This window comes from Mesoplodon bidens (assembly GCF_964165515.1).
Source record: "Mesoplodon bidens genome assembly, chromosome: 12".
Taxonomy (NCBI): domain Eukaryota; kingdom Metazoa; phylum Chordata; class Mammalia; order Artiodactyla; family Ziphiidae; genus Mesoplodon; species Mesoplodon bidens.
Genome location: NC_138168.1, coordinates 44,087,342 through 44,102,379, shown reverse-complemented (window position 1 = coordinate 44,102,379; position 15,038 = coordinate 44,087,342). Strand labels below are relative to the sequence as shown.

At 36.9% G+C, this 15,038-nt stretch overlaps 2 protein-coding genes across 4 annotated transcripts in view; both read right to left on the bottom strand.

Annotated features, from left to right (window-relative positions):
- Positions 1-2,065, bottom strand: part of LOC308625885 (uncharacterized protein) — a gene marked incomplete at its 3' end in the record, with an annotated part of 150,517 nt that extends 148,452 nt beyond the window's left edge. Inside the window, 1 exon segment of the mRNA XM_081250488.1 lies at positions 1,949-2,065. Coding sequence (XP_081106614.1) covers positions 1,949-2,064 — 116 coding nt within the window. The 5' untranslated portion in view covers position 2,065.
- A 1,759-nt stretch (positions 2,066-3,824) lies between these two features.
- The window catches only part of CEP57L1 (centrosomal protein 57 like 1), a 78,311-nt gene continuing 67,097 nt past the window's right edge, over positions 3,825-15,038 (bottom strand). For all 3 annotated transcript variants that reach the window (XR_014017177.1, XR_014017178.1, XR_014017179.1), the window contains one exon: positions 3,825-5,164. The gene's annotated coding sequence lies outside the window, so the exon portion shown is untranslated. The remainder of the gene's footprint in view (positions 5,165-15,038) is intronic.

The following is a 15,038-nucleotide window of genomic DNA, read 5'->3' as shown; positions in this document are numbered from 1 at the left end:
CTCATGGATGTGGAGAACCAGTAACCACCTAGAAAGGGGACCAGCTACTAAAGGCAGTCAGAGATACAGAAGAAACCCATCCCTTCCCTGCCCATTGGTCTTCTAATTCTTTGGCATGCTGGGAGATTGTGTGGGGTTCTGGGTTTAGTTCTCTGACCCACTCTTGCTCAGACCATGCTCAGACCATGCCTTTCCTCTCAGTTAACCTCAAAGTGTCTGTGAATGACCTAAAAGAGATTGGTGAACATGGTATGTACATCAAGCCAAAAAAAGAGATTCACTCATTTGTTCATCAACATACATCAACATACATTCATTCATCTATGCATTCGGCAAGCATCTGTGAAGCACTTAACAACCACAAAGACCTGGGCTTATGGGGGCAAGATGAGGGAAAGAATGGGAAAGAAGGAAGGAAGCTAGGAAGGGAAGAAGGAAGGGAGGGAGGGTGGAAGGAAAGATGACTAAGGCACAGTTATCCTCCAGTTCTCAATAGATTTTGTAGTCTAGTAGGAAATGAGAATTCTAAAGTTATTATCAGGAGTGGATATTTTCCATGGACTCCAGAACCAAGCACAACACCTGGCAAACAGAAGGTGATCAATAAATGTTTGTTGGATTAATAGTTAGATTCTTCAGGTCCAGTGTTTGGTGGTTTTGGGGAGTGGAGAAATACAGGTATCCAGAGATTTCCCATCACTCTGTCCTAAAAGGGACTTCAGGAAACCTTTCTTACCACAATGCACAGTGGGCAGCCCTTTGCCTGACACTCTGACATTTAAGTTTTAACAATACCAACACTTGATCTTTGCATGGTGTTTTACAGTTTTCAAAATGCTTTAGCGTGCATGATCTCAACTGACCTTTATAAGGTAGGCAAGGTACATATTTTTAACCTTTCAAATAAAGGAACAAAAGCTGGGAGAAATTATGACTTGCATGGTTCCATTCCCTTTCCACTTCATCACACAATCCTTGATCTGCTTCATATACCTTGGGGCTTTAAATACCAAATTATAAAATACACTAAATACTGGTTCTTCAGAATCATCTTTGGAAGGAGGTACTAATGTACCTATTTCCTGCTTCTTCTCCAGACCTTCCCTCTCCAACCTTCACCATCCACATTGTGTTTACTCAGCTACTCAACCTAAAAGGGTCCTTATAACTGCTCCTCTTGATCAACGGTGGCAGTAGCAGAAACAGAGGAGTTTGAATGTCCTGGGCCCACGAGGGCTGACCTGGCTACCCTGTGTCTCTAAAAGAATTTGATTGCTATTGTTGGCAGCATTTACCTATAGAATAGCTCCTAAAAGAACATAATTTTGCAGAATTCATTATCAAACACCTCCCATTATTTTCGTTTTGAAATTTCTCATCAAAATCAAGGTCAAATTCAGTTAAAATATCATTGGAGAAAATGAGATTTCATTGACTATGATTTGTATAGTAGCTTCTGGAACTTTAAGACAATGATATTTGTGAGATGTAAGAGCACTTTTTCTTTTTCCTTGGTAGCACATTGCCTCTAAATGCCTTGACAATTCTAGAATATAGGAAAACCTTAGGGGCAGCAGTTAAGTCTGAGCTTGCGATGATGCCAATTGTCCAAGTAAAAAGGAGAGGGGGTGGGCTTCCCTGGTGGCGCAGTGGTTGAGAGTCCGCCTGCCGATGCAGGGGACACGGGTTCGTGCCCCGGTCCGGGAAGATCCCACATGCCGCGGAGCGGCTGGGCCCGTGAGCCATGGCCACTGAGCCTGCGCATCCGGAGCCTGTGCTCCGCAACGGGAGAGGCCGCGGCAATGAGAGACCCGCGTACCGCCAAAAAAAAAAAAAAAAAAAGGAGAGGGGCTTCTGATGGAGACTATGGGATGAGAGTAGGGGTTAAAGCCCCTGAAGACCATGCCTTCACACTGCCATTATTTACCTGTAAGCTCAATGAGTTGACCCCTGAAGAGTCCCCTGTTCTTTTGTCTCAGACTTCAGTTCTGTCAATTGCACAGCCAGTTCTTTTTCCAACACTTGGATCCTTTCTGTGGAAGCAATCTTATAACCTTCATCCATGGTTTGCATTTACTAATTTTCTGATCCCTGAAAAAAAGAGAGAACAAAACTTGTGGCCAACTTCCTCAGTGACCATTAACCAGTACATGGGACTTTGTCTATCATTGTCCAAGAAATCATGTCAGTTTTGTCGAAATGTATGCTTTTGTAATTTGGAGAAACAGCTGGACCACACTGCTGTCATTTATGAGTTAATTGCCATTTGGTAAATAGTAGAGAAAACATAACATAGGTTAGAATATCCATTGACCATCTTTGTTCAGCCCAGCTCACCTTTAGAAACATCTCTGTTCCAGCTTTGACTGTGAGGGTTTATTAAATGAGTTTGCATCCACCTGCCTGACTTCTGTAGTCTTCATAAAGGCTGTAAAGGGGATTACACAGTAAATGTTATGAGTGGTGGTTACTGCTGCTTTCTAATATCACTTTAGCTGGAACAAACAATAGGTGTGCGCAGGATCCCTCTACTTGCCTAAAGTATATCTCCATAAGCCTTTCTGAAGGCATGAGCTTCTGACCACGGGTAACAGACTGAGGGTGCAGGTCTATGTCGCATGACCATGATCCATGTACTTTTGGGTTTGGAAGAAAATCACACTTAACGCATTTGAATGTGTTTTCTTAATTCTGAATGCTGATATCTGTCATATAGCTTTTACAATGAAATAGAATAGTTGATAACCACCTCCTACCCCCACTGCCACCTCAGTTCACAGCCTGTCAGATTCAACACAACTGTTTGCTAAGTACTTAGTGTCAATATTTTAATGAACAACATAGATTAACTTCATGACCCAGAATGAGACCCACGAATTGCAGGAGATTCAGTAGATGATGTGTTTCTTGTGCTACTGCTGCCCTCATCTGTCCTGGACGAGAAGGGGTAAAGTCACAAGAAGGGGTAAAATATTTAAACTTTCCTTTTTTTCCTTTGACATTTCTAAGATTTTCATTTTCAGAGGTATTTCATTTTCTCAAGTTACTCTGCTGCCTTTTCAACAAATAGGAAAGATGTAGAGATGTTTTGTGTAGAGGCTACCTTTGGGAGCCTATTCATTCTTTTTATAAATATTAAAAATGGAAATGAGCATTGTGTTCAGTCTAGGTTGTGAACCTGCAGAGTTATAAATCTGTCATGTTTGGCACACTGCTGGAGCTCAATAAAATGCACTGTTGTTGTTCTCAGAAAAAGTAAAATGTTGTTATGAAAAATATTTGCCACTTGGCAGTGTCCTTTCAAGTTGGGCAAACAGTTAAACAGCTGCCTTAACAGCTGCATTCCAACCAGCAGCCAAGAGGGGCAGCAACACAGACTTGACATTCTTCTCCCAAAGGATGGATATTCTGCCCTTATTTCCTGATCACTTTCAACACTTCACAGCTCAGAAATGAGAACATTTAATCCTGCATCATTTAGCTTGTTACACAGTCAAGTACAGTATTCACAAAATTAACATAAGGAGAGGTTGGTCTTTGCCAACTGTCCATGAAATGCATCCAACCCAGAGGAATCCATGCCTGCTGAGCACTCATGGCTAGTGTTAAAGAGACAAACAACTGTTTATTTATTTATTTATTTATTTATTTTTAACGTTTTTATTGGAGTATAATTGCTTTACAATGGTGTGTTAGTTTCTGCTGTATAACAAAGTGAATCAGTTAAACATATACATGTCACCATATCTCTTCCCTCTTGCGTCTCCCTCCCTCCCACCCTCCCTATCCCACCCATCTAGCTGGTCACAATTCACCGAGCTGATCTCCCTGTGCTATGAGACTTCTTCCCACTAGCTATCTATTTTACATTTGGTAGTGTATATATGTCCATATATAAACTACCACTCTCTCACTTTGTCCCAGCTTACCCTTCCCCCTTCCCGTGTCCTCAAGCCCATTCTCTAATAGGTCTGCGTCTTTATTCCCATCTTGCCCCTAGGTTCTTCATGACCAATTTTTTTTTTTTTTTTAGATTCCATATATATGTCTTAGCATACGGTATTTGTTTTTCTCTTTCTGACTTACTTCACTCTGTATGACAGGCTCTATGTCCACAACAGTTTATTTTGGGAGGGGGAAAAATGGGTTCCATTTATTGAGCACCTACTCTGCGTGAGACAGGAACTGGGCCCTCATTTAACGTCTCAGAAAAGAGATTCTCAAGAATTGTTTCAATAGTGTCTTTTAAAAAATAAATACATTTAATTAACTATCGACTATAAACAAACAAACCAACCCCCCCCTTTTTAAAGTGGGTTTAAAAAGTGGTACAATCTAAGCTCTAAGGAAAAGATGGTAAGATTAGCTTGAGTAGGGTTTGAGGGTGTTTAATAGGTAAAGTGGGCTTCAATGGGGTTAAAGCAGGAATGTTTAGAAGAGAAATAATGAATAACTTTAGAGTCTTATAGGGAAATGTATAATGCATGTCAAAAACATCAAAGTGACTACCAAAAGAATGGAAATGCAACACAGAACTTCCCAAACAAGCAGGGGTGAGGGATAGGAAAGGGGTCTTTTAAATCCAATAGAGAGCAGGAAAAGAGAAAAAAGGAAACAAAAAGAAGTATGGTAGAAATAAGTTCAAATATATCAGTAACTATAATAAATGTAAATGGATAAAGCCCATCTATCAAAACACATAAATCACCACAGTTCTGAACATTTAAAAATTTCCTAAAATTTGGTAATGCGATGGGTACCAAAATAAAACAATGATTTTTATTCTAGTAAATGCTAGAATAGAATTTAAACTGTAAGCAAGCTGGCCCTGTATCACCATGGGGCAATTCAATCTTCTTCACAAAGATCTGCAAGGTACTCCATAACTTCCCTGGGTAAACCATTTTTGATGCTTGCTCATCTTTTTTTTTTTTTTGCAGTACGCGGGCCTCTCACTGTTGTGGCCTCTTCCGTTGCGGAGCACAGGCTGCGGACGCACAGGCTCAGCCTCCACGGCTCACGGACCTAGCCGCTCTGCGGCATGTGGGATCTTCCCAGAGCAGGGCACGAACCCGTGTCCCCTGCATCGGCAGGCGGACTCTCAACCACTGTGCCACCAGGGAAGCCCTATGCTTGGTCATCTTTTATCACCAACATGTTCTTCCTGTGTACAAATGAAATTTCTCCTGTTACACATTATACACCATCTTCTGGATCAGTAGGGTAAGACTGTTTTAACAAAAAGACACAGTCATCAGTGGCTTAAAGAAAAAAATTGTTTAAATGTGTCTAATGTAATGTGTTTGGTAAATGTGTGTAAACTGTCTGCTCCTCTTGGACATTCAAGGACCCTGGTTCCTTCCAAGTCAGTTCCACCATCCCCTAGGCATTTTTCAGACAAACACATTAGTGTTTTCTCTTCAGTGTGGCTACAGAACATGACCTTTAGTTGGGTGAGGGGACACACAAGACATATATTTGATCTTCTGAATTGGATAACCTGCATCTACTTCTAGTTTACCGAGAGCTTTGTTTTGTTTCTCTTGAATGGGTATTGAATTGTGTCAATTGCTTCTTCAGCATCTATTAAGGTAGCCATGTGATTTTCCTCATTTATTTTTTAATGTGGTGAATTTCACAGATTTTCTATTGTTAATACGAAACTGCTTTCTTGGAATAAATCCCACTTGGCAATGATCTGTTATCCTTTTTTTTTTTTTTTTAAAGAAAAGTGGACTCATTTTGCTACTATGTTGTTTAGGATTTTTGCATTTATGTTCATGAGAACAATTGGCCTGTCATTTTCTTAAAATGTTCATGTCAGGTTTTGGTATCAAGATTATACTACCCTCTTCAAAAAATGTTGTGAACTGTTCCTTTCTCCTCTATATTCCTAGAAAGTTTAAGGTTGGTATTATTTCTTCCTTAAATGTTTGGAATAATTCACCTGTGAAACATCTCAGCCTGAAATTTTCTTTATGGGAGGGTTTTAAATTACAGATCCAACATTTTTAACAGATTATGATTATTCACATTTTTGTTTCTTTTTTGTATTCATTTTAATATTTTTTAAAAGAACATTTCATCTAAGTTGATTTTTTTGGTGTAAGGTTATTCATAATATCCTTTCATATTATATTTTTAACAGCTATGTTGAGATATAATTAATACACCATACAATTAACCTGCTTAAAGTGAACAATTCAATGATTTTTAGTGTATTCACAGTGGTGCAACCATCACAATTCATTTTAGAACATTTTTATCACCCCAAAAAGAAACCCCATATCCATTAGCAGTCTCTCCCCATTTTTCTCTAAGCCACTCCACCCCCCAGCTATAGGCAAGCACTAACTTACTTTCTATCTTTATAGATTTGCCCATTCTGGAAACTTTATATAAATGGAATCATATAATACATGGTCTTTTGTGACTGGCTTCTTTTATTTCCCATAATGTTTTCAAAGTTCATCCACGTTTTAGCATGTATCAGTATATCAGTCCTTTTTTATGGCTGTATATTATTCCATTGTGTGCTTATACCACTTTTGTTTACTGGTTCATCAGTTGGTGGAAATTTGGGTTGTTTCCAGTTTTTGGCTATTATAAATAATGTTGCTATAAATATTCAAGTCAAAGTTTTTGCCAGACTCTTTTCCAAAGCAGGGGCACCATTTTATAATCCCATCAGCATTGTAGAGGGTTCTAATTTCTCTACATCCATGTCAACACTTGCCACCTTTCTTTTTTATTTTAGCCATTCTAGTGGATGTGAAGTTGTATCTCACTGTGGTTTTGACTTGCACTTCCTTAATGGCTAATGATGTTGAGTATCTTTTCATGCACTTATTGGTCATTGGTATATCTTCTTTGGAGAAATGTCTATTCAGATTCTTTGTCCTTTTTTTTTTTTTTGCAATACACGGGCCTCTCACCGCTGTGGCCTCCCCCGGTGCGGAGCACAGGCTCCAGACGCGCAGGCTCAGTGGCCATGGCTCACAGGCCCAGCCGCTCCGCAGCATGTGGGATCTTCCCAGACCAGGGCACGAACCCGCGTCCCCTGCATCGGCAGGCGGACTCTCAACCACTGCGCCACCAGGGAAGCCCTCTTTGTCCATCTTTAAATTGAGTTTTTTGGTTCTTTATTGATGAGTTGTAAGCGTTCTTCACATATTCTAGATACATGTTCTTTATCAGATATGTGACTTGCAAATATTTTCTCCCACTCTGTGGGTCATCTTCTCACTTTGTTGATGTTGCCCTTTGAAGCCCTTTATCTTTTTTTTTAAATATCTTTTTTGGAGTATAATTGCTTTTCAATGGTGTGTGAGTTTCTGCTGTATAACAAAGTGAATCAGCTATACATATACATATATCCCCATATCTCCTCCCTCTTGTGTCTCCGTCCCACACCCCCATCCCACCCCTCTAGGTGGACACAAAGCACTGAGCTGATCTCCCTGTGCTATGTGGCTGCTTCCCACTAGCTATCTATTTTACATTTGGTAGTGTATATGTCCATATATACACTACCACTCTCTCACTTTGTCCCAGCTTACCCTTCCCCCTCCCCATGTCCTCAAGTCCATTCTCTACGTCTGTGTCTTTATTCCTGTCCTGCCTCCAGGTTCTTCAGAGCCACTATTTTTTTTTTTTAAGATTGCATATCTATGTGTTAGCATACGGTATCTGTTTTTCTCTTTCTGACTTACTTCACTCTGTATGACAGTCTCTAGGTCCATCCACCTCACTACAAATAACTCAGTTTTGTTTCTTTTTATGGTTGAGTAATACTCCATTGTATATATGTGCCACATCTTCTTTATCCATTCATCCAACGATGGACACTTAGGTTGCTTCCATGTCCTGGCTATTGTAAACAGAGCTGCAATGAACATTGTGGTACATGATTCTTTGTGAATTATGGTTTTCTCAGGGTATATGCCCACTAGTGGGATTGCTGGGTCGTATGGTAGTTCTATTTTTAGTTTTTTAAGGAACCTCCATACTGTTCTCCATAGCGGCTGTATCAATTTACATTCCCACCAACAGTGCAAGAAGGTTCCCTTTTCTCCACACCCTCTCCAGCATTCATTGTTTGTAGATTTTTTGATGATGGCCATTCTGACTAGTGTGAGGTGACACCTCATTGTAGTTTTGATTTGCATTTCTCTAATAATTAGTGATGTTGAGCAACCTTTCATGTGTGTGTTGGCAATTTATCTTCTTTGGAGAAGTGTCTATTTAGGTCTTCTGCCCGTTTTTGGATTGGGTTGTTTGTTTATTTGATATTGAGCTGCATGAGCTGCTTGTAAATTTTGGAGATTAATCCTTTGTCAGTTGCTTCATTTGCAAATACTTTCTCCCATTCTGAGGGTTGTCTTTTCATCTTGTTTATGGTTTCCTTTGCTGTGCAAAAGCTTTTAAGTTTCATTAGGTCCCATTGGTTTATTTTTGTTTTTATTTCCATTTCTCTAGGAGGTGGGTCAAAAAGGATCTTGCTGTGATTTATGTCATACAGTATTCTGCCTGTGTTTTCCTCTAAGAGTTTTATAGTGTCTGGCGTTACATTTCGGTCTTTAATCCATTTTGAGTTTATTTTTGTGTATGTTGTTAGGGAGTGTTTGAAGCCCTTTATCTTTTTTTAAATTTAATTTTATTTATTTTTTATACAGCAGGTTCTTATTAGTTATCTATTTTATACATATTAGTGTATATATGTCAATCCCAATCTCCCAGTTCATCCCTCACCCCTCCACTTTCCCCCCTTGGTGTCCATATGTTTGTTCAGCTCTTTATCTTTTTAATGTCTGTGGGATGTATACTGCTGTCTCCTTTTACGTTCCTGATACTGATAATTTCTGTACTTGCTATTTTATCTTGATCAGTCTTATTAGGGATTTAATAATGTTATTAAACTTTTCAAATGACCCATATTTAGTTTTATCGTGTCTACTCTATGTCTGCCTTCTCTTTCATTGATTTCTGCTCATTTATTATTCATCTATTATTGATATTTATTTATATAATTACACAAATTGAGCTATACCTATTGAATTATTTATTTATAACTTATTATTTACATATTTATTAGTTATTAAGAGTCATTTATTATACCATTTATTTTACTATCTTAAATTTAATTTGCTCTTCTTTTTCTAGCACTTGAGATGGAAGTTTAGATCATTAATTTTTTACCTGTCTTCTAAGATATGCATTTAAAGCTATAAACTTCTTTCTAAGCATTATTTTAGCTGCATTACCATTTTGGATGTTGTGTTTTCATTATTTATCATTTAAATGCTTTCTAGTTTCCATTGTGATTTCTTCTTTGACCTATAAGTTGTTTAGAAGTGGTTCTATATTTCTGTTATTAATTTCTAGTGTGATTGCACTATGTTCTGAGAACGTACCCTGCATGACTTCAATTTTTAAAAATATTTTAAACTTTCTTTATGGCCCAACATATGATCTATTTTGGTAAATGTTCCAAATACTCTTGAAAAGAATATATATTTGCTATTGTTGGGAATAGTGTTCTATTAGGTTAATTAGATCACATTTGTTCTTAATCTTTTATATCTGATTTATTGGTCTGATTTTTATGAGAAATTGAGACAGGTATATTAAAATCTTTGATAATAATTATGGATTTTTCTATTTCTTCATTTAGTTCTGACATTTTAGTTTTATATATTTGAAGCTATATTATGGCTGTATACAAATAGGATTGTAAATTTTTTTTCATTGAATTGAAACTTATCATTATGACATGTCCCTCTTCATCTCTAGTAATATTTCTTCAAGTCAAACTTACAAATTAGTAATATAGTCACAGAAGTTTTTTTTGTTTTGTTTTGTTTTTGTTTTGGGGGTTAGTATTTACATGGTATATCTTTTTAATCCTTTAAAATTATCTGTGTCTTTTTGTCTCTTCAGTCTGAAAATCTTTGTCTTTTAAATGGAGCACTGAGTTCATTTACATTTAATGTGATTACTGTTACAGATGGGTTTAAGTACACAATCTTACTATGTATTTTAGTGTGTATTTTATTCATTTTATTTATTTTTCTATTCGTTCTACCTATTTTTTTCCCTTTATTCTTCCCTTCCTTCATTACTCTGGATTAATCAAGTATTTTTATTATTCTGTTTTGGCTCTGCTATTAGGTTTTTAATTATACCCATTTTCTTTTGGTAGTTACCTATAGTTCTCAAATTTCAGTGTGCATCAGAATCACCTAAAGGACTTCTTCAAACATAGATTTCTGGGCCTCACCTCTAAAGTTTCTGATTTAGTAGGTCTGGGGGAAACCTGGAAATTTTCACTTCTAACAAATTCCCAGATGACGCTTATGCTGCTAAGTCAAAAGGCCACACTTTGATAGTTACTCCTCTAGATTCCAATATATATTGACTTATTACAGCCTACCTTAAGCTAGTAATTTTTGTTTTCATGGTGTCTTCCACTCTTAAAGCTAGCAACTTTTTTTTAGTCTTTTACTATCCAAATAAAAATCTTACAATGATTTAAGTCCACATAACTCCTTCCTACAATTCATGCAACTGTTTATTTTACGTCTACCCATAAACTCCACAATATTTTTATTTTTGCTACTTTGAAAGTCAATTAAAAATTTTTTACCCATATATTTATCTTTCCTGCTGCTCTTCTTTCCTGAAGATCTGTGCTTCCATTTGAGTTCATTTTCCTTTAGCCTGAAGAACTTCCTTTCATATTTTTCATAATGTGGGTCTGCTCCTGATGGATTCTCTCAGCTTTCATTTGTCTGAATAAATCTTTATTTCTACTATGATCTCTAAAGGTATTTTAATTGGACATAAAATTGAGAGTTTTTTTTCTTTTAGTACTTTAAATATCTCTTGGCTTCCATATTTTCAGTAAAATAGTCATCTGCCCTACTGTTGCTTTTTGAAAAAGTGCCTTGTTTTCTCTTGCTGCTTTTAAGATTTTATCTTTGTCAGCAGTTCAACTATCATATACTTAATTATGGTTTCCTTTGTATATATCCTTGTTGTGTATTGAGGTTCACTGAGCTTCTTTAATGTTTGGAATGATGTCTCTAGTCTCTATATCCACCTCTAGTGGATAGAGGTCAGGGATGCTAACTATCCTGCAATGCACAGGAGAGCCCTCCCAAACAATAAATTATCTCCTTAAAATGTCAATAGTGCCAAGGTTGAGAAACCCTGCTCTAAAGAAAAATGAGATTATAAGTCTATTAAATTTAATTGCATTCCTTTTTTGATTGGCTTACAGAGACTATGGAACACTTTTAAAATTTAAAAATTTAAAATAGAGAACTCAAGAATTTTTAGAAAGGGAAGAAAACATCCAACTTTCATTGCTTTAAGTCTGTTGATTCCTAAAAAAATATTTCTCTTAATGAAGCCTATATGCAGAAGGAAAAAAAAACTTTTAGCTATGAGTTAAATTAATTGCCTTGTTTATAGGTTGACAAAATAAGTAATGCAATGTAAATTGACAGAGGAGAGAGAAATATTAATAAACTTTAGTACTTTTAAACTTAATCTGAAGAGCTCTTAAATATTAAGCATAAAAAATAGAAATAGAAAATACGAAGTTCAAAAGTTTGTATTTCTAATCAAGGTGAATCCTTGAACAAATTCGACTAGCTTAATAATGCTGTCTTAAAACAACTATACGTCTCTTTCCTGATCTTATCACAGTGTGAATTAAAATGTTAGCATACTAGTATAACTCATGAAAGGCTTGGGTTTGTTTCCACAAACCCAAAAAAGCCTAATTAATTAAACTTTATAGAAATTTTTCTAATTTCTAAACTTTTTTTTTTTTTTGGCTGCACCTCTCAGCTTGTGGGATCTTAGTTCCCCAACCAGGGTTCAAACCCAAACACTTGGCAGTGAAATGGCTGAGTCCTAACCACTGGACTGCCAAGGAATTCCCTCTAATTCCTAAACTAATATTAAATTGAGTTAATCATTTAATTAATAATCCTTGGATACAAATTACAATATCTAAGCAAGTCATTTGTGGAGAATGAAATAAATACTGGGTCAACAAACATAGTTTTAACATACCCCTGGCTTTGCTTTTATACACTGTAAGTGACCATTAATTAATAGGTTGAAAAGATATATATGAGAAACTGAGATATGTTGGTATATTCCTTTTTAAGAAATGTAAAGGAATATTTATGTGTCTGTAAAGAGGTGTATATACAAAATGATGACCTTTTATTTCCCATGATAAATATCATGGGAGAAGGAAATTGACTTTGTCTTAAAGTAAAATTGTCTGGTTGTGCCAGAATGTTAGCTAGATGTAAATGAATTTATTTATAAGATGAAGGAAAGACTTGTGAATCCTACTCTATAAAATATGGAGGGCATCCAAAAGAGTAGAACTAGAATTTGGATTTTCTTTTCTGTTAAATTGACAAATTAATCTTTGAGTATATGTCTACTTGGAACAAAAAGCAGTTAAAAAGTATTTAGTGCCCAAATAGCAGAGGCTTCTTGTATTACCAAAATACTCTTGAGAGCCTAACATTTTGTGCTTTTGCCATACCTTTGAACTGTTTGTTTAAACAAAAGTTCCTCTGGAGAACAGTATGGAGGTTCCTTAAAAAACTACAAATAGAACTACCATATGACCCAGCAATCCCATTACTGGGCATATACCCTGAGAAAACCATAATTCAAAAAGAGTCATGTACCAAAATCTTCATTGCAGCTCTATTTACAATAGCTAGGAGATGGAAGCAACCTAAGTGTCCATCGTTGGATGAATGGATAAAGAAGATGTGGCACATATATATAATGGAATATTACTCAGCCATAAAAAGAAACGAAATTGAGTTATTTGTAGTGAGGTGGATGGACCTAGAGTCTGTCACACAAAGTGAAGTAAGTCAGAAAGAGAAAGACATCTAAGAAAAAAAATGTCATGAAGAACCTAGGGGTAAGACGGAAATAAAGACACTGACCTACTAGAGAATGGACTTGAGGATATGGGGAGGGGGAAGGGTAAGCTGTGACAAAGTGAGAGAGTGGCATGGACATATATACACTACCAAATGTAAAACAGATAGCTAGTGGGAAGCAGCCGCATAGCACAGGGAGATCAGATCGGTGCTTTGTGACCACGTAGAGGGGTGGGATAGGGAGGGTGGGAGGGAGGGAGATGCAAGAGGAAAGAGATATGGGAACATATGTATAACTGATTCACTTTGTTATAAAGCAGAAACTAACACACCATTGTAAAGCAATTATACTCCAATAAAGATGTAAAAAAAAAAAAAGATGTGTGGTACATATATACAATGAAATATTACTCAGCCATTAAAAAGAATGAAATAATGCCATTTGCAGCAACATGGATGGACCTAGAGATTGTCATACTTAGTGAAGTAAGACAGAGAAAAACAAATATGATATCAGTCATATGTGAAATCTAATTTTAAAAAGTGATACAAATGAAAGTGAATGATTGAGATGATGTTATCAAGAATAGAGAGACAAAAGTCAGTAGTAAGAGTTGATTTACAGAGGATATTAATTAATATAATATGATGTTGAATTGAGTGTTTATAAGATATCTAAGTGAAGTTTATCTCAAGAAGATCTGATTTTTATAAACTTTGATGTTTGTTTACTTTTGTCAATAAAAATGGTTCAAGGAAAAAAAAAAGTTCCTCATCTTTGAAAAAGTTCCCTAATAAGTATCATTACTTGATGCTTAGTTTATTTTAAATATTGCTTGTAAACTTTATTCTTTAATCACTTACTCATATCTTTTCTCCTCTGATAACATTTTTTGATATTGCATTTCCCAAACTCAGCCCCCCCAATTCAAAATAAACAACTCTACTATGTCTTTTATACCAAAGTTGTCTTTGGGGTTTCCTAAACAGCTGCCAGACAGCCACAACGGTGTGCTCATTTATCCTATAAAAGGAGTGTTAAAAATGATATGTTTGATATACTCCAGATTATTTATTAGCTCAAAACTACTGTAAAAGTCATCCTGCTTATCAAGTCCTCAATATGAAAAGAACTTGCAAATCAGTAAGAGGAGTTTAACTTAATTGCCTTTAAGTAAAATGCATTAATATAAAATAAAGATACTTTAGTAATTGTGTAACTTTCAGGTTGGACAGAAATATAGTCATGTCCATCTACAAAAATTGGCACAAAACCTTTTTTTTTTTTTTTTGCGGTACCCGGCCCTCTAACTGTTGTGGTCTCTCCCGTTGCAGAGCACAGGCTCCGGACGCGCAGGCTCAGTGGTCATGGCTCACGGGCCCAGCCGCTCCGCGGCATGTGGGATCTTCCCGGACCAGGGCACAAACCCGAGTCCCCTGCATCGGCAGGCGGACTCTCAACCACTGCACCACCAGGGAAGCCCCAAAATCTATTTTTAAAAATCAATTTTTTTTTTTTTTTTTTTTTTTTTTTCTTTTTGCGGTACGCGGGCCTCTCACTGCTGTGGCCTCTCCCATTGCGGAGCACAGGCTCTGGACGCGCAGGCCCAGCGGCCATGGCTCACGGGCCCAGCCGCTCCGCGGCATGTGGGATCCTCCCAGACCGGGGCACGAACCCGTATCCCCTGCATCGGCAGGCGGACTCTCAACCACTGCGCCACCAGGGAGGCCCTAAAAATTAATTTTTTAAAAGAAATATTTTGTTTCCAGTTGACAATCCCAAGATGTTTTACGGGATAAATTAAAAGAACATGGAGGCTACTTAATGCTTACTCTGTCCATAATATAGTTTTTCTCTCAAGGTAATTATTAACTAAATCCTCATAAAGTGATTATGTGTTATTTCAGAAAAAAGGGATTTCACTCTTCACTATTCTGTCATTGTTGGCTATTATAAATTAACATGAGCCACTGAGTCTTGTCATCCATAGATAGTTTCTGCTTTTTCCTTACATTTGCCTAGTCTTAAGTGCCTATTATGAGCTACACAGACCAGAAATTAAGTCTTCTGGCAGAAACATGAAAATAGTGAAAGCCTCAGTGAAGACT